Here is a 25,735-nt window from a genome sequence, read left to right as displayed (position 1 = left end):
TAGAAGGGAATAGAAAGAAATTAAGAGTATCATTAAATAGTAAATGATATAAAAGATCATTTATGTAGTCATAATTAGGAAACCAGTGATCTACAATCAGTATTTAACAAAAAGTTAAAAAGCAGTCTTTATTGTATAAACACATTTATTTATAAAGGTAAGAGGCTTTAAACTGTTGTGGACCATAAAAGTCAGACCATGCTCTACAATAAGAGTAAATTTAGATCTTTAGAGGGATGTCCAAACAAGAATTGCAGCTTAAATCTAAAAGTAACAACAGTAATTCATTGATGATGTATCCAAAGGTAGCAGGTGGATACGGAAAACGGAGCAGGACCCATATGTTCGAGACATTGATGTCAGTTGCTGGATAGTGTGAAAAAGCTGCAGGTTAAGTAGAGGAGGTTGCCTGATGGCAGTAGTAACCACTCAAGTACAATGGAAAAGATGTGTTAAAAAAGTACTGTATGTGAGTGAATGCAGTACCAAATATAAGTACAGATGCACAATTTTTGTATAATGGCAACAGAATTTACTGCTGTGTAAAGTAGTTTACTAAAAACGGTTGTGATTGAACTTATAATCAGTAAACCAATGGCAAGAGGTTCTATGGACAATATCTGCCCTCTATAGGGACTTAATGTTATTATGTGATTTGTAAGACCAGCAAAGATAATAGAGTAGACACCATCAGTAACCAAGGCAAAGGCGTGGAAAGTATCAATACATTCTATCTCCAGACGCCTAAATACTCTACATACCATTGCTTTGGATACTAATGATCCCTCTGTGTTAAAATATGTTTGTACTTATAGTTTGTTTTAGAATCACATACGCACAGTACTTTTGTCATGCTCCTTTTCACATTGTACCTGATTGGCTAATATTGATGTCAGACAAGAGATGGAGCCTCCTCTACTTAACCTGTAGCTTCCTCACACTGTCCCACAGTAGACATCTGTTCCTGCTCTCTGTCACCATCTCCACCTGCCGTCTTCAGGCATATCGTCAGCTAATTATTGTTGTTACTTTAGAATCAAGCTGCAGTTCTTGTTTAAACATCACTCTAAGTCTCTAAATTATCTCTTATTGCAGAATACAGTCTGACAATGGTGTAAAACAGATTGAAGCTGGAGTGAAATTTTCACTTTGCAGTGGAGTGTACGCTGACACGAAACTTCCTGGCAGAGTAAAACTGTGTGCTGAACCGAGACTTGAACTCAGGACCTTTGCTTTTCGTTGACAAGTGCTCAGCGTACACAGCTAACCAAGTGGAAGAACTTCTGTGAAGTTTGGAAGGGATAAGATGAGGTACTGATAGAAGTAAAGCTGTGAGAACAGGCTGTGAGTCACGCTTGGGTAGCTCATTCGGCCGAGCACTTGCTGCGAAAATCAAGTTGGAGTCTCAGTCCAGCACACAGTTTTAACCTACCAGTTTCAGATTAAAACCAGTCAACATTACTAAATTAATGTGTTAAAGCAATCAATCTTGCTTTTAAATTTTGTGTTAAAGATCATAGAAGTGTTACTAAAGGACAAATGATAACATGACAGCTTGACTCAATGGGTTTAGGAACTGACTAGTGCCTCCACTTTATAATTAGTGAAATTCCCAGAAATGATCCGCCTTAAAATATTTTAACAATTTAAAACTGTGTTTGACTATTGAAACAAGACTCCACCCAATTATACTTATGGCTGATCTATATTTCTTGTTCTTTTTCTGAGAACTGTGAATACAGCATTTAAGTGAAATGCAAGTGGTGGCCAATGTGTCGCATTTAGGTCTTGCAATTCCTCCCACCCTTCCGAGCCTCCTTTTTTCCAACAGGTGAAGTGAGAGGGAGGCAGGACATTTGAGTAGTTGATGGATAAGTATTGATTCACCCAGTAATTGTGGTGGATCGGCAGATGTCTCGACCAAGAGATTGTTGCTTTATACTGTGGTCATCAGGTTGTATAGATCATCATTCAACTAATGGTGTGATGATAAATGGCAATCTGTTAACAAAACCTCTAACCAGCAAACTGTTTTTCCACAAACCTGTATCATTTTTCATCTGAGCAACTCTTTGTGGTAATTCCTAGGTGAAATACAAAACTTGTAAATAAATATAAGACTGAAAATTACACAAACACACAATACATGTAAAACCAGCAACACCATGTTTAGTAGTTGTTTCCTGATGCTGACGAACTTACAAAAATTCAGAATTCATTTTTAAGAAATACAAAATGCATAAAAGATTTTTCAAAGTAATTTAAATCATAATTTGTCACAAAAATATTGGCTGAGATGTGAATAAATATGCTCTTACATATTGTAAATTGCATGATAACTGGTTTGTGTCACTTGAAGTGGTAGTGGTTCTTATTTATCAGTGTAATGCTACAGAGAAATAGTGGAATTTATTAGACAGCTCCATAAGAATAAGCGTGTGCTTCATCACTACTGTAAACAGATGCAGCAATTTATTTCTTGCCTTTGTCATCCAAAGCAGTGACAACTGAGTTGCCTATTGTAGTAGCTTTTGTGTACAAATTGACATTTTTCTCATAGCTGCTCTAATATGTTTTGGCTTGCTGCTGTGCTTGTATAGTACTTTCCACCATCCTCATCTGGCAAAAGAATGGGCAGCTTTTTCCCTTATTGTCAGATTTGTGCTGTATTTCACAATTTGTATATTACCACGTCTTGGTGATATATTTTACCATACTCATGCTGACATTAAATAAAAGTACCCAAGAAACTGCGTGTTCTGATCCATAATATGTGGCCATGACATGTTTCTGAGCAAAGAAATTGCCCATTTTACCTTGTAAATAAGCAGCATGAGTAGCTAGCCTGTTTTGAAAGTTGTGGCCTTAAACAATGCTATGCAGAAGACTACATGTAAAAACATTGTAGACATATTAGGCCTTATATAGAATAATCATATGAAAACAAAGATTTGTCACTGAAGAGACCTGATTCTATGTCAGCGTGAAAATATGAATGAAAGACTAGCATGCTACCCACAACACCTCATCAACACTGCAGTAAACCACTTTATAAATGTTTACTGGCAGTGTCAGGACAGTTCAGACTACCATCATGTTTGATACACAATGTGAGTGCAAGTTAGCACTGAGTGAGAAAGATTGTAATGAATAAAGCTGCCAGAAAATGGACTCAGGCCGAAGTTTTGCATTTAATTAGCTTGTATGAGGAATGGCCAGCTTTGTGTCATGTACTGTTATTGGACTACGGAAACTGAGATAAGAAGGAAAGTTTGTTGGCTGAAGTGGCTACCATTTTTAATATATCCACAGAAGAAATTTACCAGAATATCCACAATTCAAGGAATCAGTCAGAGCAGTTTTATAACATAGATTAACTAAAATTAGAGAAACAAGTGAAATTATGTTTGAAAATAATTAGTTTGGAACTCAGAAAATTGTCATTTGACTTCAAATAATACAGCTGTATCTATAATTTTACAAGACATGATATTTATTGATTAAATTATTACATTGGTATTTAATAACAGAGCTTCAGAAATTTATGAGTGGTTCCATAAGTCAATACAAGTAAAAATGTTCAAATAAATGTATGTCCGGAAAAGGTTCATTTATTATATATCCGCTGTATTTGGCTTTTGGGCATCGATGGATATCAAGATTAACTGGTGTAATGTTATTTCATTAGAGTTGTTACTTTATCAAATATTGAAGAGAATGATCATAGCTTATACTAGAAATATTAGTGTCACAAGCAGTCTGTCTTCAACACAAATGGATTTACACATAATAGCATATAGGTTCATTATTTTGGGTCCAGTTATAAAGAGTATTTTTTCCATCTCCATCACTGTCATTCTTGTAAAATTTCTATGTTGTTGAGGATTTTCTATCACAAGCTTTACAATGAGATTCTTGCATGCTCCAAACCCATTCTGTCACCTAATCCACTCCCGTATCCAGTACAGACACAGTCATTTACACTTTTCTTTGCCACCAAAAGTATTGAAAGTGCAGTTGCAGCCCAATACTCTTTCTTCGCAACCTCTGCCTTCATGCACAGAACTACAATGGAAAAATCTCGTGGAGAGTGACCTCTTAACTTTCATACACTTTCACCCTGCTGTGTGTAAATGCTTCCAACATCTGCTCTCGCAAGACTCTCAGACACTTAAAGAAAGCACTTGCGTGGAACTGTGAGACAGTATCAATCGTCGACAATTCACCCTTAGTGTAAACAATTTTATGAGTACTGTTGTAGAGTTTCAAACTGTCTGAGAGCTTTTAAAAAGTCTCATGAGTATCCCAGCCCTAACATATGTTTCATGCCTTTTTAGCTGCCTGGTTTTTTGAATGAGAAATTGGGTATTATTTCGTAAATGTTAGGATACCATTTTTTAACTGAATTCTTATACGAAATCCCTTATCTCCTGTACATGGTGAAAGAAAACTGTTTTGTATTGGAGTAGTTATCTATCACAGTTCATGCGATTACTGTTAGTGAGTTACCAGCAATTAGCAAGCTTGTTAATTAGATGAGATGTCGTATCTTACATATTACATAGACCCACAAATTTTTTTTTTTTTAATCTTTTTCTATTCTGATAGCTGATCTTTAAAGATTTTTATGAGCTGAATCCAAATCTAAATTTAGTTTTTTTTTATCACCCATAGTTTTCAAGCATATGCTTTTTATTATATAGTATAAAAATCCTATGCTATGCGTTAAACAGGGAAATAATTGAAACGCTTTGTTACATCATAAGCACGGTTTGTATTTACAGTAAGCTACTTCAAACAATGATATGTGTTAATAGAGGTCTCACTTGTGAGCTGGAATTGGTTTGAATTTTCTTTGTCTTTTTTTTTCTTTGAAGTTTCTTGTGTAGTTTCTTCTACGGTGAGTCACCTGCTGAACTTTTCCGTGAAGTGACCAACAGTAGTCCCCCATCATGTTGGTGTTCCAGCGGCATTGGTAGTGTTTTTCCATCACTTTAATGTCCGGGTGAAAATGCTCTCATTGCTCCTCACTAACATCTCTCATATTGTCCAGGAAGTAATCAAGGTGACTGTTCAAAAAGTGAACTTTCAGGCTCATTAAACACCCTAAAGTTTTAAACTTCTTTAACATTGTAGCTATAATAGAAACATATTCTGGGTCTTTTTCATGTCCTAAGAACTTTGTAACAACTTGCTTGAATGATACCCATGCTTCTTTCTCATTTAAGATCATTGTGGATACAAAGTTAACATCAAACATCAATTTTCTAATGTCAGGTCTGACAAAGATGCCTTCTTTTAGTTGAGCTTCTGAAAGGTGTGGAAACTTTTGGCAGAGATACTTAAAACATGGTCCATCTTGAGGAAAAGCCTTTACAAACTCATTAGGCCTAAATTTATATGTGGAGGTGGTAGGAGTACATTTTTGGATCTACAAGGTTTTTGTGTAGAATGTTCTTCTCACCAGGTTTTAAAGACTACCTCACAGGCCAGTTCTTTCTGCACCAGTGTTGATCCCTAACCCTAATGTCCCATTCACACAAGTAATATGGAAATTTGGTAAAGCCACCTTGCTGACCAAGGGGCATGCATGTTACTTGTAGATCACCACATACCATCCAACCATGAGCAGAATAGCCTATTTTATTTAGCACTATTTTTAGGTTTTATAACTTTCTTTCATTTGTACAGAATGTCCAAGAGGTCTAGATGCATACGTGTTACCATTGTGTAATAAAACAGCCTTCAAACTAGTTTTGGTTGAATCAATAAACAGCCTCCAGTCTTCATTTTGTTATCAAACTCGTTCATCAGACTGCAAACTCATTCATCAGACTGGGAATGTCTGAGCAGTACATTAAATCACCTAAATATATATATATATATATATATATATATATATATAATCTATACATGCATATGCTGGTGCCAACTACCAATAAGTTCTTTTCTTTTAATCTAGAGCCAAGCTGAACACTTTTTCTTTCATTACTCTCAGATCCCTAACCAAATTGTTAAGCTCGGTCTGAGTAAACAATTTGGGCACTATACTTTCTGTATGATGGTGGAATCCATCATCATCTCGTTCATCTAAGTCACATTGTATATCAGAAAATACTTCTGTTGGAATAGAATATAAATCATCTGGCAGTTCAGGAACCGGCAAATCTACACCGTGCCCTACTGGGTCGGATGGCAGACGGAAGGTTAGGGTAGCTTATCACCTTCCTGTTTTTCGAATTATGACCAGTAATATCGACAATGCAAAGTAGTAATCATCAGAATGATTTCTTGGCTGCCTCCATATCATAAGAACAGCAAAATCTAAAGGCTTTTTCCTCTTTTTTGGACCATTTTCTCAGATTAAAAATCTTTCGGTGTACATGCCGCATCAATTCAGGATAAAACTCCAAGCTTTCGACCACTACCTCCATGGTCGTCGTCAGGGCTAAAAACCCACTGTCGTGAACTAGCGAGGTTCCCACTTTTATATGCAAAAGACAGCTTCTGATTGGCTGGAATACGTCATAGCAACAGCAATATGGCGCGTAGTGAAGTGGTGCTCTCTACTTCCGTAGATGTAGTTTCTATCCCGCGTTGCTTGCAGCACCATCCCTTGAATCAGGAGGTAAAGTGCGGGAAGTTTTTCTCTGCGATTTTTCTTTATCCAGTGCACTCTTCCAAGTGTTGCTAAGTGCATAGCCGTTGTCTCTGTTAAAGTTATTATCGCTAAGTCTAATTTCGACTGCTTCCCGGATCACAGAGTCCCAGTAATTCGATGCTTGGGCTATTACTCTGGTTTCTTCAAATAAAATCTTATGCTTGTTAAGCAGGCTATGCTCAGCCACTGCTGATTTTTCCAAATACCTGTATTTCAGGTGGCACTGGTGCTCGATGCAGCGGTCGGCAACGGTTCTTACAGACTGGCCCACGTAATTCTGGTTGCATTCGCAAGGAATAGAATAAATTCCCAGCACTCTTAAGCCGAGACTATCTTTGACTGATCTCAACATTTCCTTAATTTTCTTAGGTGGTCGGAAAACTGCCTTTATTCCTTGCCTCTTGAGGACTCTGGCTATCTTGCTCGTTGTAGCACCGCAAAAAGGAAGCTGCGCTATGTGTTGGTCCTCTTCTTGTATATGGCCGGCATCGTGTTGTACTTTCTTGGACAATACTGATTTAATTTTACCGGCAGAATAACCATTCCTCTTGAAAACAGTCGTCAAATGGTTAATCTCGGGACCGAGGTGGTCCTTGTCGGAAATAGTCCTGGCTCTGTGTACTAAAGGATTCAACATAGCTCTCTTCTAAGACGGATGATGGAAGCTATGGCTATGCAGATATAAGTCTGTATGGGTTGGCTTCCTGTACACAGAATGGCCCAGTCGTCCATCCGGCTTTTGCTCCACCAACACATCTAAAAAAGGTAACTTCCTTTCCTTCTCTACCTCCAATGTAAGTTTTATGTTTGGATGTACACCATTTAAATGTTCGATGAACTCCTGCAGCGTGTCGCTGCCGTGTGGCCAGATTAAAAAAGTATCGTCAACGTATCTGTAGAAGCATGATGGGCGGAGGTGAGCACTGCTCAACGCTTGTTCTTCAAAGTCCTCCATGAAAAAATTCGCTATTGCTGGTGACAGTGGTGAACCCATGGGTGTTCCATCTGTCATTTCATAATAATTTCCACGTATAAAAAGTAAGTGGTCGTCAAGGTATGCTGGAACAACTTCAAAATTTCTGAGGAAAAATGAGCAGCCAACAGTTGTAATGTGTCATCCACAGGTACTTTGGTGAACAGAGAAACCACGTCGAGGCTGATCATGATATCACTTGGGCCTAACTTCATCTGTTTTATGATATCAACAAACATTTTTGAATTCTTAATATGATGTGGGCTGCATACATCATCAGAGGTCTAATTAGTGTCATGCATATGGACCTCGACACCCTCCTATTCAGTGTGTTTTCCCTGTTGAGCATTGGGTAGAGTTGTTTAAGCCTTGCATGCGCTTTGTTGTCAATGTATTCAATGTGGTCCCCTCATGTAAGTTTCCAGTTCAGCCAGATGCCAAGATATATGACTTTCTCTCGGAAATGTATGTATGTATGTTGAGGTGTGCACAGTAGTTTCGGTCTACATGTAAACAGAACTGCTTCGCATTTGTCAACGTTTACTGTAATGCGCCATCATTCCAACTAAGCCTCTGCAGTTCTGAATGCCATCTGTATTCATGAATTAATGTTTGACGGTTTCCAATCTTGTGCAAGGAAGGCTGTGTCATCTGCGTAGATGGCTAACATCATGTTTTCTGTTACTGGGAAGTCGTTAATGTACAGGTTGAACAAGATGGGCCCTAGGATGTTTCCCTGGGGTACTCCAGCTTGGATACCTTGTTGTGTCGATTGTTTGCCCTGCATCTCAGTGTTGAAACATCTGTTTGTGAGATATGAGTGTACGAGACGTACAAGTCCATCCAGGAAACCAGCTTCACTTACTTTGCGTATAAGGCCATTGTGCCAAAGACGGTCAAAAGCTTTTTCAATGTCCAGGAACATGGTCCCTGTGGCTTTGTTCATGTTGTATCCATGTATTATATGTTCGACTACTCGGAGGAGTTGTGTTATTGAGTGGTGATTCCTAAAGCTGAATTGCTCCAGTCTTAATGTGTCATTGGCGATGCAGTGTCTAGTGACGTGTTTTATTATTACCTTCTCAACAACAATCTTGCTGAGCAAGCACAGCAGACTGATGGGTCGATAATTTTCCCCTGGCTTCCTGAACATCAGGACCTTGGCCACCTTCCAAAAGTCAGGGAAGTGTTGGTGTTTTAAGATGGTATTAGTTATGTGTGCAAAGTGTTCTACTGCTCTATCTGTGAACTCCTGTAGGAGATGGTTTTGAATGCCATCAGGCCCATGGGCTTTCCTAGCGTTGGTATGCTTGATAGCCCATGTAATTTCATTTAAGCTAGTGGATCTAATGTCATCACGCATGGGCTGGGCTACAAGTCATGTAACCTCCTGGTCCATTTCAAGTGTAAATACTGGATTTGAAGGAGCCAGATTCAGCATTAAAGATGCAGCATGTGTTGTGGCCATAAGCTCTGCCTTCTCTGTCAGGGAGTAAGCTAGGCTGTCTGTTCCTTGTAGAGTGGGAATGTAATGTTTCTCCCTAGTGACGTGTCTGGACAGCTTCCACACGCCAGGACGTGGTGTATCTAGACCTGCGAGTTTCTGTCCCCATTGTTTGTTTGTAAATGTTTGTAAATGTTTGTATTTTGTCCCGTATTATACCCTGGAGTCTGTTGACGTGCAGTTTATAGAATGGGCACCTGGTACGCTGCCAGTTTCTCCTGAGGCGATTCGTCATTGAGATAATGCCCAGGATCGCCTGGGGCAGGGCCATTGAGTGTTGTTTTGGTGTTGTACATGGAATGGCGTCAGTCATTGCATCTTGGATGGCAGTAATAATAGTCTCCACAGCATCATCAATTTGTTGCATGTTGTTAATTTTGTGGGTGTCAGGAATACCACTATCAAGTGTTTCCTTAAACAGTGTCCAATTCACACACTTGTAGTTCAGTATCCTGCATGGTTCTGTGTCCTGCAGTATTTTGTCCATGTGCAGCATTACAGGCATGTGGTCTTAGTCCAGATCATTTTCAACCATAAGGTTAAGTGTGCATGTGATGCCCTTGATGAGGGCTATGTTTAGCATGTCTGGCCTGTGTAGACACGAATTTGGGGATGTCCGGTCCAAGTATAATGTAGTTCTGGCCTAGTGTGTGTGTGTGTGTGTGTGTGTGTGTGTGTGTGTGTGTGTGTGTGTGTAGTTTCTTGCTGTTGGAGGTATGCATTTGTGAGTTTCAGTCAGGATGTTTTGCGTTTAGATCTCCAGCGGCGATTACCCACGGTGCTATGTTGAGAACTGTGCTGATATCGTGTGTTACTATGTCTCTAGGGGGATTGTACAGGATTACCCGTGCGGTGTTGGCTCTGTTGAACTTTACCCTGATGGCCATAGCCTTTAGTCTCTCAAGCACAGGGAGCTCGATGTTCATGTGTTCTACGTCTTTGTGTATGATGGTTGCTGTGCCACCTCGCCTCCTGCCATCCACTTGGTCGGTACGATAAAAGCAAATAATTTGTTTCATTACTATTATTTTTATATTGTTGGACAAAATACAGATCCTTTTGTCTGTTCTTAATGCCTCTGTTGTCTTGACCTTGGTGCTTAAAAGTCAGTGGAGGACTCTGCTTTGAGTTTTGATTCAGTTCATTATTGCTGTTGGATGCATTATGGGCGAGATAAGTATTTTTAAAATTATTGGAATTATTTCCCTGAAAATTTTCACTGCACAGTGCCTTAATTGATTTTAATGCCTCCAAAATCATTTCTTCAGAATCTCTAGAGATTCCTAGTAACTTTAGTCGTGCACTACTTGACAGTTTATCAATGACCAAAGGAGATAAAATCATGTTGTAGGATTTGTGTCACTAAACTTTTGTTCTGCTGCATAATACTGTAGAAGACTCAGAAAACTCTTGTCGTCTTTGTTTTTCGCCCTCTTTCTTTTCTGCAGTCACAGTTATAAAAGTTAAATACCGTCTTTTGTGACTATAATAAAATTTGAATAAGATCAGATGCATTTCACTTTCTTCTAAAACATGTTGTTGTTTTTTACGTCATTCTTAACATCACTTTTTTATATTTCTCTTGAATAATTCAAAAACTGTGGTTTCTAGTGAAGCTATGTCCCAGTATAAAATGAAACTTCATAAAATTTCCTACAAAAAAGTTCTTGTTAATTTTTTTCTCCAGGCATTGCAGGAGATCGAAAAATTGCAGGTTATTGAAAATAGTATTTTACTGGTATAAACTGACTGTTTACTGCTAAGGAAGTAGGTTAAAAACAAATATGTAATGTGTATACCACATCTAAGTGCTGTAGAGTGGTATTAATGGATAAATTGTGTTCTTATTTGTAGTCTTAATGTACAGCAGCTGTAGCATGCTTCCAGCAAAGGCAACTTCCCCTACCATGAAGACTGCACGCTTTTCTATTTTCAGTTTACGGAATATGCCTCCTCAACATTGCCTGTCTAGTTCCTGTATGTGAGCAGACAAAATAAAATATCGAGTTTGTGTTTATACAGAGGAGCTGTTGCAGTTTATTAAATAAGTACTGTATTGTTAAGGAGCTTTGCATGTAAAATAAACTCCTATAAACTATGGCTGAGAAGTGTGTGATTTGTAAGTGTGATGTTGTTGGTGACCTTTGTAGTGCTGTTGGGAGAGGGGTTCGATTGGAAACTGTGGCACCTTACTGCTGTCTATCTTTGACAGCATGTTGTAAAACTATGTAATAATGTTATAATCATTTAGTGGTGAATTAATGAATGACCAGAAGTTAGTGCACTCCTGTTGCCACTAATAGTGTCACTGTTATATTGCATAAATCACCTCCATTCAGGAATTTCTGGTATTTGTAGAGTGGACTGTACTGAGCGGAGCCACTTACCGCACCTGCACAGTCTATTTTCCAAAATGGATGTGAATATGTCTGATGGAACAGGGCTAAACTGGTGTTGAAATACCTGAAGTTCCATAACACTTAGGTCACCTACTTCTGTTGCTGAAGGAAACAGCTTAAGCCTCTGGTCCTCTTCAGATGTTAGGAGAGCTGAGGCTGGAATGATGAATTTGATACACCTCATGTTGTGAAAAGTATTCCAACTAGTAATAGTGGAGACAATGAAACTGACATTATCGAGCACCTATTGGCAGCATTGGGACATGCTATTCAGGGGGAAGACAGTTGACAGCTTCAGCTTTTTTTTGTTTTTTCCCCATAATAGCCAACTTAAGAACTGTGATTTTTTTTGTAACAACTCACTTAACAACTGCAAATAAGTATTAGTGGAATAAACTGAAAAGAACTCCAATATATACACACGAGCTCAGTAAATTTATTTTGTCAACTCACTTGAGAGGTGGAGTCTGTGTGCCAAATGAAAAGCAATCAGCACTCATGGTGGGGGAAATTTCCTTTCCCAGAAGATCACCACAGCTACCACACAGGATGATTAAGAATTAATTTCCCTTCTAGCAGTGTAAAACAATGTGCAAAGATTTACATAGTTTCTGTCTATATGTGTTTCTTGTGTTGGCTTTATTAGTGACTCATATTTGTATTCCATGTACCATTAATACAGTTTGTGCAAAATAAACATCCCTGGGCATGTCTGCACACTCTCTCACCCATGATCATAAGGTGCGCCACAGAAGCTTGCTATAACTTTGTGAATGCCCCCTAGTAGCTTCTTGTGATGTAACAGGGTAGACAGAGTTGGGAATAACCTACTTACTCTCCAGTTTGCAGACCATTGAAGGAGAGAATTGCAGGAGCAGACTCTGGTCACATACCTTCCCTCACACTTCTGCCATCTGTCCCCCTCCCTCCTCCCTGTTCCATCCCCAAAATGCAATTTGCCCCTTAATACAGCTCTATTGCGCCAGGACATGGTACACACACTTATTATTTATTCTTAACTCACTTCATTCAACAATCATTTTTATAATTAAAACTCTATTTTTAATAATGTGCAATTTTTTCATCCCCTGTAATGTGGAAACTATTAGCCTTAGAAAAAAAATGACAGGACCTTCTTCTGTGGGAAATTTAATTTAGTTTAAATGTGTACCTGGGAAACACATTCACTAGAAACTGCAGTTTTTGAGTTAGTAAAAAAAAAGTGAATTTTGATGCAGTGACTTTTAAAACAATTTGCTGATGATGATGTGGTGTACAGGGAATTGTTGCTATTGAGTAACTATGGGTGGATACAGGATGACTTGGACTGAGTTGCTATTTATTTTGATGACTGGCAGCTAAATGTAGAAAAAATATAAGTTAATGCACATGAGTAGGAAAAACAATCTTGTAATGTTCAAATACAGTATTAGTGATGTGCTACTTGACAGTGTCACATCTCTTAAATATTTAGGCGTAACATTGCAAAGCGGTATGAAATGGAATGAACACACAGGGTCAGTAATGCAGAAGTGAAAGATCGACTTCGGTTAATTGGGAGAGTTTTGGGGAAGTATAGCTTGTTTATAAAGGAGACCACATACAGAACATTAGTGTGACCCATTCTTGAGTACTGTCCAGGTGTTTCGGGTCCTTACCAGGTTGGGTTAAAGGAAGAGCAAATTCAGGGAAACAGTATTTGCTGCTGAGTGTGGATCAATTCCACTGTCACCAATGTACATTTTTCATAAGGATTGTGATGATAAGATAAAAGAAATTGGGACTTGTACAGAAGCATACAGCCAGTAGGTTTACCCTTTCTCAGTTTACGAGTGGAACAGGAAAGGGAATGACTAGTAGTGATACACTGTATCCTCTGCCACGCATCTCATGGTGGTGTACAGAGTATGTATGTAGTTGTGTGTCATTGTAATTGCTACTTGTATTACTAATACCCCAGTGTGTGACATTTGCAAAACTCATCATATTATGACTTCATTCAGGAAAATGTAAGTAAGTTAAAATGAAGAGGAAATTATTAGGGATGACACTGAGGTAGTCATATTTTGCCTAGAACACTTACGGGTGAATGTGGGATTCTTCTGTCTTACAGTAGAAGCAAAAAATGATAAGAGGACAAGATGAGCACATTCATCAGTCATTTTCCCCAACACTGTATCTGTGTATTAAGTTACATAATAAGACCAAAAAATAAGAGTAATAAATGAGGGAAAGTATTTGAACTTATATTGTGAGGAGATTTAATTATCTGTTGGAATAGGGGGTGTAGCATGTTGGATAGGAGCAGATATTAAAAAGAGGGGCCTGACATAATAGTCGTCATGGTTTTTCAAAGCTATTAAACTCGCATGAGAAATATTTAACAGAGATTCCATATGAAAGCAGATAATGATATAAATTTATTTGAAACAAAGTAGTTCTTAGAGTGATAGAAGGTACATCTCTTGAATATCTCCCATTGCTTTAGCCCTGAATGAAGCAATATCAGGAAGATTTGAAAACTATACAATTCAGAAGAAATAAAGAAGTCATAAACTAGGTAAAGAAATGGTAGAGGTCACTGAAGTTCAATAATTGTGAGTAGAGAACTTGTTAATTTCACACTTAAATATCTGAAGTATGAGGACAATGAGAGCTAATAAATTGCAAAATTTTAGTAAGACACATTGGATGAGTTGATTTTAATTAATCAAATGAGATCATATGCGTGGCATATTTCTGTATATATTCACAATTTATATTTTTGGTGTATAACTCATATTCCTTCTTTAATGTTCTTTCCTCCATAACAGGCAGATATTAAAAGTACAAAGGCTCAACATTTCGATCTTAATGTGTATGTCACATTTTGAAGTTATTTCAATTAGACCAGAGAAAAGTTTAGCTGCAATACAAAATGGATCGAAAGAAGTGTTAGTAAACGAGGAAGAATTTACTTGCAAATGTTTAACAGGTATTTCTACAAACTTCCTTCATTTTTACATGTTTGTTTACTATTTGTTTAAATGTGCTATTGTATTTCCTCTCTGTCTATATAAGTTGAAGTTCTCTGCTCACTTCTGTCTGTATGTATGGGCTAATCTGAAGAGCTGCTGTAGGGATTTTGATCCAGTTTTGACTAATAGAGTGATTCAAAAGAAAGGATTGTGTATGTAATTTATAAATATTTCATGGAAGTTCACTGAAATATGAAGAGTTGCAGGTTCCTGCCACATTCTTTCTTCTCTGTGTGAAGGCTACTCTCAGGAACTACTATAGGGTCTTTGATTCTTGCAGTGGCCTGGTGCGACCACTCCCATTGGATAGCCCATCAAAAACTGAACACATATCAAGCAAGAAAACAGGAAGGAGGTATACTGAACTGTGAAAAAAGAAGCAAAATGGAAACAGTGAATGGTCCATGCTCAAGAAGTTCTTCATTGAGCAAATTGCAAGAATCACCATGTTGTGGTTGTGTGGTCATGGTGTTGGACTGCAAAGTGAGAGAGCCATGTTCAAGTCACCTTCCTGCCTCAGTTTTTATTTTTTTCCCCCACAAAATTACAAACTTTCGTCTGGTCATTGACGTTATTGTTCTCCTTCTGTATCGGCAGTTGTCATACTATACATTGGTTATAGAATATGAGTCAAGTGGTAAGAATATATTACCATTGCAAATAAATGTGATGAATAGCGAAAGCAGGCAAGATGCTGCATAGACCTCTCCCAGAAATGAAAACAACAAATAAACATATGTGAATTATGTTACAATGAAAGAATTCAAGAGTCAAAACTGCCAAAATGGAATGCAAGAGTATAATATGTGGTGCTTGTGTAGATCAAGTATGAGGTATGTATGTCTGTGTTTCCTTCCTTATACCTTACTGTTGCAGACAGAAGTTATACCACGACACAGACACAAATCTGAATACAGCGAACAGGCATGCCAGTGACAGGATGGAAAGTTCATAATTTTGTGGAGGGGAAAAAAATGGCATGAGGGAAATCTGAATGTGGATCATCTTTTTCACAGTCCAACACCATGACCACATAATCACTATGCCTTGGCCATTTAAATTTGCCCAGGGTTGCACATCTTAAGACTGGACCATTAACTGCTTCAATTTTGCTTCTCTCTTCACAGTTCAGTACACCTTTTTTTCTGTTTTCATGCTTGATTTGTGTTCAGTTTTTGGTGGCTATCCACTGGGCCATCTTACCATTAAACCTGAGGGGAGTGCATAGGGAACTTCCCTCGTTAATGCTACCTGTGTGAAGCCGTAACGGGTTACTAGTAACTTGTAAAAAATTTGAAATGCTTGGAGCTCCACAGCTTGTAAATATTAGTTAAAGCACATCTTGTAAATGCCATGAGCTGCCTTTAAAATTTTTAGTAGCTGAACAGGTATTCAGGTGTAGAACCTATTGTCAGTGGCATCTGATACAGGGGACAACAAACAATTGTATGGATATTGATATCTGCAATATAATGGATGTGTACATAAGTTGAATAACATATTATGTATCACTATATCAGTGTTATTTATACACTCATTGTCATATTCAGATCAATGTTCAACTAGAAAGCATACCATCACGTGGTGGATATTTAAAATCTAATTTTATTTCTTTCACGTTTCCAAATTTTATGTGACTCATTGAAGTTAGTTTTTATCATTGCATTAGAAATGGGCTCAGTTGACAATATTTATTTTTTTATAATTTTATTTTTGTGATTTAGGGCCAGATACTATGGTGGTATGTACAGGAATCCATAATTAAAGATCCAGTTTCAAAATGCTGTAGAAAGAGAACCACTTCTCATAATGATGTCAAATTTGAACAGCATATTACTCATGAAAAGGGAAATTTCTTGGAATTAAAAGAATTTACGAAAATTTGACCAACATATGACATTGTAAGCATCAGAATATGCACCAACATATGTGCGGCACATGGCTGTTCCTCAGTTTGTGTCTGGCATTTGCAACAAGACTTTCTCCATAAAGGATTGTGTGTTGCTGGTAAAGATCTTTTACAGTAACAGAGACTGTGCATCAGCAGCTCTACAACAGTTCCACTCACTCAAGGCTACAAAAGAGATGTTGGTGTGATGTCTGCTAAAGGTGTGAAGAAACTGATTACAAAATTCTAAAAGGGAGGTTCTTTTGAAGTGCAATGTGGCAGAGGCAGGAAAGCATTTGACCCACCATCTATTGAAGATGTGGTCACAGCTTTTCAGGAGGGGTCAAGTGGTGGTGTGCAAGCATGCAATGCTCGGGGAATTGCCTGAACAGTGGATATACCTGCAACCACAGTGCATAAAATCCTGCAGAACATTCTGTTTTCCTATCCATACAAAATCACCCATGTTCAGGAGTTGCTTCCTGCTAATATGCCAGCAGGACAAACGTTCGTTATGGAATTTCTTGTTCACATGGAGTGGACAATGAACGGCCTTGGAACATTCTGTGGGCAAATGAAGTCCATTCCATCTCCGAGGTTGGCAATACACAGAAGTACAGAATATGAGCAATGGAAAACCCACACACACATATCAACTGGTACCACTTCTTTTGGGCAAAGGTGAGCATGTGGTATGGATTGATGGCATCATTTATCATAGTAGGGCTGTATTTTTCTGAGAAAACGAGTCCTACAGGTCCTGTTACTTGTACCATCACTGGTAAATAACATGAGAGTCTTTTGTACACCAGTGTCATTCTTATCCTTAAACAGCATGGATGTTTTTGAATGATCATTTTTATGCAAGTTGGGTGCTCCTCTGCTCATTGCACAGCTAGTGAAGTGGTTGCTGTAGAGGCATTTCAGAAATGCTAGAATTATCAGGCATCATTTCCCTACAGCCCTGAATTGTAGGTATGCAATGTGCAACACATTCTGAATGTGACACCCACCACCTCCCGGTACCCAAATCATTTGTGGAACAAGCTATTTCTCCGTTTCCAGCTTGGGAAAGAAAATAGTGGTGGACAGCGTGTTGAACACGTCTTGCGCCAGTCTCACAGCAACTAGAAACTGATGTCATTTTGCTTCTTTTTTTTTTTTTTTTTGACCCCACAGGACACTTAACAACGAATGTCATTTTTATTTTTTATGCAGTTTTTGGCCTCAGGACAGTTATAAACTGATGTCATTTTGCTTCATATGCAGCCTTTGTCCTCAGGATAACTAAAAATGAATTTTTCCCATTCGATGTGGTATGACCTTGCCGTGATGGATGAGCTTACCTAACAGTGCCACAATTGTTGACTGCCGAACTTATGTAGTGACGAACTTATGTAGTGATGCATATTGAACAGTACAAATGATTGTACTGTGCAAATCAAGTCATAGCCATCATATTGCGATTCATCTGTGCGATTCATCTGTCATATGCAGCTGACGCTACCTATGTTAAGGTGCTTACAGTACCATCTATTGGTCAAATTTTTGTTAAATTTTTTGTTTTCCTTGAAGTTTCCCACTGCATCAATAATATGCTGTTCAAATTTTTCAGCCGGCCGCAGTGGCCGTGCGGTTCTGGCGCTGCAGTCCGGAACCTCGGGACTGCTACGGTCGCAGGTTCGAATCCTGCCTCAGGCATGGATGTTTGTGATGACCTTAGGTTAGCCAGGTTTAAGTAGTTCTGAGTTCTAGGGGACTTATGACCTAAGATGTTGAGTCCCATAGTACTCAGAGCCATTTGAACCATTTTCAAATTTGTCATCATACTGAGCATGGTCCTATTTCTACAGCATTTTAAGCTGGAACTTTAATTACAGACATCCTGTTTATCTCCCACAACTGTTTTGTTATATGTTGGACTGTGGTGGAAGTGGATTTTCCATTTCCTTTTTGTGGCCTGTTACGTGTTGCTATTTTATGTGAAAAAAGGAAAAAGTATTGGTGTTTTCATTTTACATACCATAATGTGAAAACAATCATAGAAACTACATTAGCATTTTATGGAAATGAGCTGATACAAGTCGCAATAATATATACTGTGGAAACAAAGCAGTGTGTTCTAACTTGGCAGATGACAGTGGTAGTGATCTCATGACAGACAAAAACTGATTGTTGTGGCAGTTTTTGTACACATGGTAGAGTGACAGGCACATCCAGAGGTGGTAAGACATATTGCCAGAAACTTACTAAATTGCGAAGTTTGTGATAAATGTTTTTCTCAAATTCTGTAAAAGACACATTTGAGTTAAGTATATCTCTCATATTTCATGGAGAAACTACCTTGATGGTAAGTATACTTCCCAACGGCCTTTAAAACAATGTTATTTAGTGGACTGTATACTTTCTATGGCCCTAAAAGCAATATTTAACAAGAGACAGAAACTCCAATAGGTGCAGTGGATTACCACTATATGCCAGGAGCAAATAGAAGTTGTATAACATATTCCCGAAAAATACACTAAAGAAATACAGTGAATGGTAAGTATATTTCCATGGTTATTATCTTCTTCAAAAGATTAATAAGCCATAATGCCCTTTGAAAATACACCATGTGAAGAAGAATAAAAATCTCATTATTCTTAGCCCACTTCATCCTCAAGTATCAGTGAGCAAAGAAGGAAGAAACTGCTACCTTCTATAATGCCATGAGGTCATTGTTGTCAAATGATCCATAAATAATCAAATACAGTTGCTTGCAAGAGTTGGCAGCTCCATGTCTTTTACAAAACCTACACATGGCAGCAATAAATGCATGTATAATCTACAACTAAATAATCTGAAGAGGAAGATGTTTGTTCTTGAGCTGATAAATTAATTTGCAAATAGGAAACAACAAAGAGCAGAACAACAGAAAGGAAGCCAATCAAACGAGTGACTATATGACTTAAATCAAAGAAGCAAAAGAAGTGTCAAATTTGAATGTGCAAACAAGAGCGATGAATCGCGTAATAAACGCAAAAATACTGCGGTAGAGTCTCGATTGTCCGACCTAAACCGGTCGTGGCAAGGTCGGATAAGCAGGAAGGTCGGATAACAAGGACAATAATACAAAAAAACACAAAAATTAAACTAGAGTAGGCCAAATGAGTTAAAATCAAATGAGACTGAATAGATATTTACAGTGTGAAGAAATTAGTAATTGTCTTTTGTTTGCCTTTTTCTTTTGCCACTAAATCGTGTAGTCTCTTAAGAAGTAAAACCTTAGTAGATGATGTTTCCTCCAGTTGCTCTAGATACTTTAAAGCAGATTCTAAGGCCTTGTGTCCTTCGATTTGAGAAATCTTGGCTGCACTTCCCTCCACTACATCTTCTTCTTCGTCGTCTTTTTCGTTTACCATGTTGACTATTTCTTCATCTGTCACTTCAAATTCTTCACCTTGGACAATTTATTCATTTATGTCATCTTCTGTGATGTCAGCACATCTCGGAACTTTTCGTAACAATGAAAGCAGGGCAATATTTTCTGGTCCGCTCTGCTGCTGTAGATTTTCATCATCTGGAGAATTTTCAATGACAATGAACTGAGTATCAACAAACAACACGTTAGTCACTGACCTGTCGTCGGCTGGCGCACGGTCTGCACTGTGAAAGTGTTAGATAACACAGAAGGTTGCATAGCCGAAGATCGGATAATCGAGGCTCTGCTGTATCCGCAAAAAAAAAAAAAAAAAAAAAAAAAAAAAAAAAAAGAGAGAGAGAGAGAGAGAGAGAGAGAGAGAGAGAGAGAGAGAGAGAGGAAGGTAATCTGCTCAAAGGTTGGTTGATTTCAATGTTTTGAAACAAACAATTGAAATAAATGAAGAAGCATTAGGAACTTGAAGAATTGGTCAGATTTCTCGGTAGGCATGCAATATTCTGTATTAGAGTCATTAATATTAAAGAGTTAGAACTTTGAGGTAAAGCTTTGACTGAAATATGTATGTAACACACAGAGAAATGGGAGAAAAAACACAGATCTTATTTAAACTGTGTTTTAAACTTTCAGACAAATCTCATTAGGGGCCAAATGACCCCATGTTCCTGTTTCAGAGGTATCCCAGTTTTTGCAATTCTAGTGTTAAGATGACAGCTCCTGTTTATTTTATTTATTTATCTACAAATTCCATAGATCATGTTATGAGTATGACGCTAGGATTTAGAACGACTTGAGTAATATATGTTCACAGACCATGGTATCAATTAGTTTACGAGAGCAGAACTAGACATAAATTACACAAGACTTGCAAAAATAATAATGAACTAAAATAAAGTCTTAGGAATAATACATTATGTAAAGTTTATCACATTGCAAAAGCCTATTTGTCACAGTAAGTATATGGTTTCAAATAGGAACAAAAAGAACATAAACAAACAACAGTAAATATAAATGATGATGTAAATAAAATAGAAAGAAACTTCCACATGGGAAAAATATATTAAAAACAAAGATTCCAAGACTTACCAAGCGGGAAAGCGCCGGCAGACAGGCACAATGAACAAAACACACACACACACACACACACACACACACACACACACACACACACACACACACACACACAGAATTACTAGCTTTCGCAACCGATGGTTGCTTCTTCAGGAAAGAGAGGGAAAGACGAAAGGATGTGGGTTTTAAGGGAGAGGGTAAGGAGTCATTTCAATCCCGGGAGCGGAAAGACTTTCCTGAGGGGGAAAAAAGGACAGGTGTACACTCGCACACACACACATATCCATCCGGACATACCTGAAGAAGCAACCATCGGTTGCGAAAGCTAGCACAATGGCACATTGGGCGGAACACACAAGCACACACACGGAATTGCTAGCTTTCGCAACCGATGGTTGCTTCTTCAGGTATGTGCGGATGGATATGTGTGTGTGTGCGAGTGTACACCTGTCCTTTTTTCCCCCTAAGGGAAGTCTTTCCGCTCCCGGGATTGGAATGACTCCTTACCCTCTCCCTTAAAACCCACATCCTTTCGTCTTTCCCTCTCTTTCCAGAAGAAGCAACCATCGGTTGCGAAAGCTAGTAATTCTGTGTGTGTGTTTGTGTGTTTTGTTCATTGTGCCTGTCTGCCGGCGCTTTCCCACTTGGTAAGTCTTGGAATCTTTGTTTTTAATACAATAAATATAAATACATACAAAGACTACTTTTCTCTGTTGAAGTATTCATCAAGTGAGTAAAATGTTTTCTCGATTAAATATGTCTTTAGATTGTTTTTGAATGATGCACTGTTACTACGTAGACTTTTTATATAGCTCGGCAATAAGTTATATATTTGGACACTGGAATAATGCACTCCTTTCTGTACCCGAGTGGAACTTTTTAGTTCAAAGTGGAGGTCAGCCTTCTTTCTTGTATTGTGATAATGGAAGCTTTCATTGGTTTCATAGTGGGCAGGACTGTCAACCAAGAAACTCATTAGGCAAAAAGTATACTGGCAAGTTATGGAAAGTATTCCAAGTTTTTTAAAGAGCGTACGGCAGGAGGCTCGCGGGGGTACTCTGCACATTATATGGACTACTTTTTTCTGCATGAGGAAGATTTTTTTAGGTGAGGGTGAATTGCCCCAGAAGATGATGCCATAACACATAATGGAGTGGAAGTATGCAAAGTATGTGGACTTGGTGACATTTACGTCTCCAAATTATGAGATTGTCCTAATGGCAAAAATTGCTGAGGACAGCCTTTTTACAGTCTCGAGGACATGGTGGTCCCATTTGATACTACTGTCTATGTGGAGGCCTAAGAATTTGGTGCAGTGTGCTCTTTCTATCTGATTATTGTTATTTAAAACAGTAATCTCCTAGGGGAGTTTGTGGTCAAGGCTGAAATGGATATAATTTGTTTTGCTCAGGTTTACTGTGAGTGAGTTCACTTGGAACCAGGTTAATAGTACTGTAAGTAATTTGTTGGCATCAACCTCTATATCAGTGAGCTGTTTGTTACTAATCAAAATGCTGGTGTCGTCAGCAAACATGGTGAACTTGCATGTATTGCATGAAAAAGGTTGGTAATTTATGTTTATCAGAAACAGCAACAGACCAGGGACGGATCCCTGAGGTACTCCATGGAGTACAGTACTCCAGTCTGACTCTACTACCTCTCCCTCTTTATTGCTCCCATTGGGAATTACCTTCTGCTTCCTGTTTTGGAGGTAGGATTTTAGCCAGCTTCCCGGTGCCCCAGTGATCCCATAGTGGCGTGCTTTGTTGAGGAATATTTTGTGGTCCACACAGTCGAAGGCTTTGGATCACAAAATATTACAACTGCCTTCATTATATTATTTAGGGATTCCAGTATATCATTTGTGAAAGAAAATATGGCCTCAGTTGTGGACATACTTTTCCGGAAACCAAACTGTATATCACTTATGATGCCAAAGTTTTCTAGGTGCCTTACAATTCTGGAGTGCTGTAGTTTCTCAAGGACTTTAGCGAAAGTGGACAGGGGGGGAGATTGGACGATAGTTTGAGACTTGCATTGTGTCTCCCTTTTTGTGGAGAGGCTTCACTATAGCAAGTTTCATGCCCTCTGGGGAAACACCCTGGTACATAGAGGCATTAAATATATGGGCTAATAATTTGCTTAATTGGTCAGAGCAGGTTTTTAGTAGCTTACTGGAGATATTATCTACACCAGATGATCCCTTACATTTTAATGAGGCAATGGTTTTTTAAATCTCATATCTGGTTATGGGGGATGTCCATATCTCGCTCACTGGAATGCGAATACTGTGCTTCAGTAGATCCATGGCACTTTCTAAGGATCCATTGCAACCTATTTGCTCTGCAGCACTTATGAAGTAGTCACTGAATGCATTCGCAATAGTCTCTTGGTTGCTTACAGTATTGTCATCAATGTTTAGTACAATGTCTACTGGCTTACTGGCACTGTTCGTACCAGTCTCACTCCTTATTATGTCCCAGATTGCATTAATTTTATTACTGGATTGGTTGATTTTGGATCTAAATATATGCTTTTTGAAAGTTTGATTACCTTACTCAAAGTTTTACAATACTTTTTATAATGATTTATTTGACTGGGGTTTCCTGATTCTTTTGCTGTTATGTACAAAATTCCTTTTTGCTTGCAAGATGTCCCAATCCCATTTGTTATCGATAGTTTTTTTGTGTTTTCTTTTAGTACATTCCTACAAAAATATATATACTTGAAGTGAAAAGAACAGAATAGAAAGTACACTTGCGAACAAAAGAGACAAAAAATGTATTATCATAGGCAAAAACCAGTATGCATAAGCTATATTCACTTAAACTGTGTTCCATAAGTTTATGATGGATAATATTTTACAAAGAAGTAATTCAGTTTTGGATATTAAATACGATGGTGCTCTAGTTAAACTGCTGGACCAGTATTTAGGAGGAACATGGTCTGAATCCTATAAATATGACAACCTGGATTGAGATTTTCAGTAGTTTCACTAAATAATTTCAGGTGATCGCAGTTACATATGAGGCCACTGCTGATTTGCGTCTGCATCTTTATCAGATCCAAGGTGGAACTCCATCTGTAATCACCATAACATCAACTGCATCTCCTTTTTTCCTCTAATTACAGCCTAATGCAGATGTATAGACAGTTTTATTTGTTCCTGATGTTTTGTGTGATATTCCTCTTCAGAATTCAGCATTTAGTGATACTAGTATTGCAGGACATTTTTAAGTTGTAGGGTATAACACTGTAATGAGAAGCGTAGTGGCAGCGTACATAAATATTCCATGACACTCATGGTTTATGTGTTATTCTTTGACTCTTGATGTAGTTTTATATTCTGTGCTCCATGCATTAGAGAATGTAATGTATTTATGTGTGTGAGTATTAATATAATATGTATGGAAATAAATGATTAATTCTCAACAGATAACCATGTATTTGGAGGCTGCTGACATAGCATTATCCCAGTTAAACCGCACTGGCTCTGACGCACCATATTGTATCACAACACACGTGGGAGCATTCCTTCAACACCAGCCCCATCATACTTATTGACAGATTCACCAATAAACATAGAACTGGCTGCAAGCAGCAGGATCAGCAGAATGACAACCAGACTCCCACAGGTCTGGCAACATAACCCTGCATTACATTTGGAAAGCCAGTTCATGTAAGCACTCATCAGATAAAACTAAATACAGCTACATTTTCGCTGCACTAAATGGTGTTTTAGCTGCAGACGTGCAAGATGTTCTTGCCACAGTGCTGATCAGCGAATGATATGCATCTATCAAAAACACTTTAGTGATAAGCCTATCCAAATCGGAGGCGAAGCGATTGGAAAAACTGTTACGAATGGAAGAACTTGGTAATTGCACTTGATTGCAGCTTCTACGATGTCTGTAGATGCTGGCAAGTAATGCAGTTAGTGACAGTGTACTGCGAAACATCATTGTATCACCTACCTTGCGATAGGCAGAAATGTTTCGTCAGCTGCTCCTCATTGATCAATTTCTTGTGAACCACAACTTGTACTTACTTAATCATGGTTCCCCTACTCATTTTAGTACCGCCTATGGTGCTTTCTCTGCCATTGATCTTTTGCCCAATTCCCCTCTCCTTCTTCCTTCCTTACACTGGTCTTCACACTATTACCTCTTTGATAGTGAGCACTTTCCATTGATTCTCTGAGTCCTTTCCCACCTCCCGATGGCCAGGTTGTTCTGCTGGGCTTTCCTTCATGCTGATTGGCCTCTATGTGCCTCCCATGTTGTGTTTACACCTTTGTCAGGTTGTAATGATGAGGTCATTGATGATCTGTCTGATGAGATAATTCATGCCGTCGGCATTGCCATTGCCCACTGGATGGACCCCATTCACTGCCAGCCAGTTAATGGGTGGAGCACGGCCATTGCCATCATGATCCGTGATCACTGTAACACCATCTAGAGTGGCACTCATCCTCCGCTGATCTTTTTATCTTTAAATGTCCTCACTCCATATTCCATTACTTAATCGAGCAGAGCAAGTGGATGTCTTTGAAATGCTTGATCTCCTCCCTGGGTTCTTCTGCTCCTTTGTCACAGGTGTGGGCTATACTCTGCACCCTCCAAGATTGTCAATGGCAGTGTTCCATTCCAGATGTTGCCCTTCCATGTGGCCTTTGCGCAGATCCATCAATTCTTGCAGAACACCTTGCAATCCATTTACGATGGCATTGGCTGTAGCCTCCTGTCCAGCTGCCTTCCTCCTCCGGAAACAACAGTCTGTAGCTTCCTACTTATGTTTTACACTT

At 38.5% G+C, this 25,735-nt stretch overlaps 1 protein-coding gene across 3 annotated transcripts in view; it reads left to right on the top strand.

Annotated features, from left to right (window-relative positions):
- The window catches only part of LOC126279105 (uncharacterized), a 183,224-nt gene that overhangs the window by 95,112 nt on the left and 62,377 nt on the right, over positions 1–25,735 (top strand). For all 3 annotated transcript variants that reach the window (XM_049979585.1, XM_049979584.1, XM_049979586.1), the window contains one exon: positions 14,351–14,511. In XM_049979585.1, the coding sequence (XP_049835542.1) occupies positions 14,351–14,511 (161 nt within the window). The remainder of the gene's footprint in view (positions 1–14,350; positions 14,512–25,735) is intronic.

Source organism: Schistocerca gregaria, chromosome 6 (genome assembly GCF_023897955.1).
Source record: "Schistocerca gregaria isolate iqSchGreg1 chromosome 6, iqSchGreg1.2, whole genome shotgun sequence".
In the NCBI taxonomy this organism is placed as follows: domain Eukaryota; kingdom Metazoa; phylum Arthropoda; class Insecta; order Orthoptera; family Acrididae; genus Schistocerca; species Schistocerca gregaria.
The sequence above is the reverse complement of the archived record's forward strand: the minus strand, read 5'-3'. Positions and strand labels throughout refer to the sequence as shown.